This window comes from Folsomia candida, unplaced genomic scaffold, assembly GCF_002217175.1.
Source record: "Folsomia candida strain VU population unplaced genomic scaffold, ASM221717v1 Fcan01_Sc005, whole genome shotgun sequence".
Classification (NCBI taxonomy): domain Eukaryota; kingdom Metazoa; phylum Arthropoda; class Collembola; order Entomobryomorpha; family Isotomidae; genus Folsomia; species Folsomia candida.
This window is the reverse complement of record NW_019091197.1, coordinates 1,816,817-1,819,706: the sequence shown is the minus strand read 5'-3', so window position 1 is coordinate 1,819,706 and position 2,890 is coordinate 1,816,817. Positions and strand designations below refer to the sequence as shown.

Below are 2,890 nucleotides of genomic sequence, written 5' to 3'. Positions count from 1 at the left end.
TTCCATAACGGCGAAGGGGAGGGGATGGGTGAAATTGAGGATTTGAAGTAGCTGAAAGAAACAAAGTGTCTTATTTAAATTGCGTGTTAAATAAACCGTACAAGCGCATGTAACGAAGGGGTGAAACAAGTGTCAAAGTAAAAGTCTAACATCTAACAATCCGCAGGAATGAAGTGGTTTTCTCCGATTGCGACCGGATTAGTTTGAAATTGTTTACGTTCAGAAATAAGCCGACCATATTTTTGCATTTTCTTGATCGCCTGTGGTAGAATTTTAAAATAAATTTTCAGCCAAAAACGGATATTTCGAAACGCTGTAACTTTCTGAATTTCGAATCGATTTCCGGATCGGATGCTAATGGTTGGGTCAGATGGGATTAGATTGGAAGACCAACCCTAACCATCACTATCCTCACAATTTTCATATTTTATATGTAGATGAAATGGATGAAACACTAGCGTTAAGTAAGTTACGATGAGATATGTAAAAATTGCATTGTATTTTTGCAGATATTTCAACTATTTATAATTATTGATTTATTAGCTACTTATGGACATGCACATTTACAATAATACTTTACAGGATTGAAGGACACAATTCATGTTACACTACTAATCTTGCTTCGCAAAGCGGCACAAACCACGAAGTAGTGCAAGGCGAGTCATAAAATTTAGCCCCACCGGACCTTGATCCGATAAAGGCACAATTATAGGTTGGTCGATCGTGTCCAATAATCCAGTCTCGACCCCAGTCAGAGTATTCCATCTCTTTCTCTGTCTCAATCCAGGTATAAATCCCCTCATGATTAATGTCCCAAGCTCCTATCCACATATTTCGGACTAAATTGAGATAAAAGTAGTTGTTTGTCAGAAAAATGCAATTTTACATAAATACATACATATGTAATTGCACTTGAATTTTTTTTCTCTCACAGTTATTTGCATTTATGTATGATCGGACAACTTCGTGTTCTGCGGCTGATAAAATGCTTGCAGTTCTTAATCCATTCTTCTGACAAAAGTCTACATATCCAGCAAAATCCATTCCCTACAATATTTAAGATATTACCGATGCCGAAATTTCAAAATTGTATTATGCATTGATACATATAAAAAATACTTACACTGATGCTTTGATCTCTTAGGTAAATTTTGGACCCTGAGATTCCCACAAATTCGACAGGATCAACGATTTTACTGCCTCCAACAATTTCGTATGCTAAGTAAAATTTGATAAAATATGTAGCAATCAAATCTTCGGATATGTAAATTAATTTTTTAAGTAGGTACATACCTGATACTGCGGCCATAACTGCAAAAGTAGCAAAAATTCCGAACAATGTCTTCATTTTGAGAAGGTTGACAAATTCCCGAACTGGAAGGTGTGGAGTTTATTTGTGCGAAGGTGTGGACTGATAGACTACTGATTTCTGTTCGTATCGTATTTATTTATGTGAAAATCCAACTGTTATGATTCAATTGAGTTTGATTGGGACAAAACTCGCGTGTTACAAGTGGCAGGTTCAAGTGGGTGTTTTCCATTTCCACGCACTGGCAATTAAAATCACACCACTAGAAACCAAAGTCTTAAATCTGTCAAACGAATGCGAAGAAGCAAACGATGATGAAAGTTGTCAATTAGTATACGGAACACAACACGTGCGGTTTATCATGCCGTTAAAACATATTACAAAGATATGTACATATGGAAATATGCAGATCATGTGTCTCATGTGTCTGGTACCTACCTAAAAGCGTGCATACTTATTTATGTGCACGATAAAGGTGTTAAAATTCAGAAAGAATTTGCACATTTTCCAACTATGCACATTCATACATATGTACAGATGTATGCGAAAGTTTTCTTTGCAACGCCCATTGTTGAATTTTTTCTTAATTATATTTGAAAATGTTAAGTACAAAATCTGAAACGTTTTTAGATTACCTTAGCATCGTTATAGCGTCCAATTAAACCATGAACCTCAGAAATCTTCATGATTCTCACAGAATCGTTAAACCTCTCAATCAATCTCCTCAATGAGTACTGATTTTTCCATATTTCATACAAAACTACACTCTTTAGCTGCTTTTGTTCGGAAAACGTTTTTATCCCAGAGACCACAAGCGATTCAAAAGTTCGCGGTAAATGTTCCGGAGGTTTTACACTCGTTAAAAATGAATTTATCGAACCCTTATAACTTAATGTTAGAACGATACTGCAGACCAAAAATGTTGCAATTACGAACGATACGATTCCCTTGTTCCTAAATTTGACCAGCTTTTTTGAAACGGCCCCCTCAGTTTCTTCCAAGACTATGCCGATTGTCCAAAAAATACTGGCCAGAAACGTTCGAATGTTGTCGTTTGAACCACCAGTTTCCCAAAAAACAATTCCGCCCATTTCAATTATTAGGATACCCACTGCTATCCATACCTATTCAAAAAATATTTCTTCATTCAAAATTCATTCAATTTAAAAATTGAACAAAAAATTCTTCAATCATTGCTAGGGTTGCCGCGGGTAACGGGTCGGGTACCCGTTACCCGCATACCCGCACGATTCTTGCGGGTACCCGTTATCTGCGGGTAGCGAGAACTACCCGCACGGGTAACGGGTAGTTCAGTTTTTATTTAATTTTCGTCAAAACTCAGTTCACAAAGAAAGTTAGCAGCTAGTTAGTCCATTTACCAACAAAAGCGTCAATTTATTATTTTTCCATTTCAAAATTTGTCATTTGTCAGCAACAAACGTATATAGCCGGAGTCTCTTTTCGGAAGCCACAGAAGCCTATGCTAGCCTCAAATATATTTGACGTCCAGAAACTGCGGAGCAATTATTGTTTCTCAAGCATAGTTTGCCTGCTCTAAATATAGTAATAATTTGACTTGTA

At 36.6% G+C, this 2,890-nt stretch overlaps 1 protein-coding gene across 1 annotated transcript; it reads right to left on the bottom strand.

The window, feature by feature from the left end:
* Positions 1-512: 512 nt before the first annotated feature.
* Positions 513-1,448, bottom strand: LOC118435817. Its single transcript, XM_035852255.1, has 4 exons — positions 1,294-1,448; positions 1,124-1,218; positions 933-1,047; positions 513-839 (listed from the first exon to the last, which is right to left on the bottom strand). Exons 1-4 carry the CDS (start codon positions 1,346-1,348, stop codon positions 604-606), a joined length of 501 nt encoding a protein of 166 aa, XP_035708148.1. The 5' UTR covers positions 1,349-1,448; the 3' UTR covers positions 513-603.
* Positions 1,449-2,890: the final 1,442 nt, after the last annotated feature.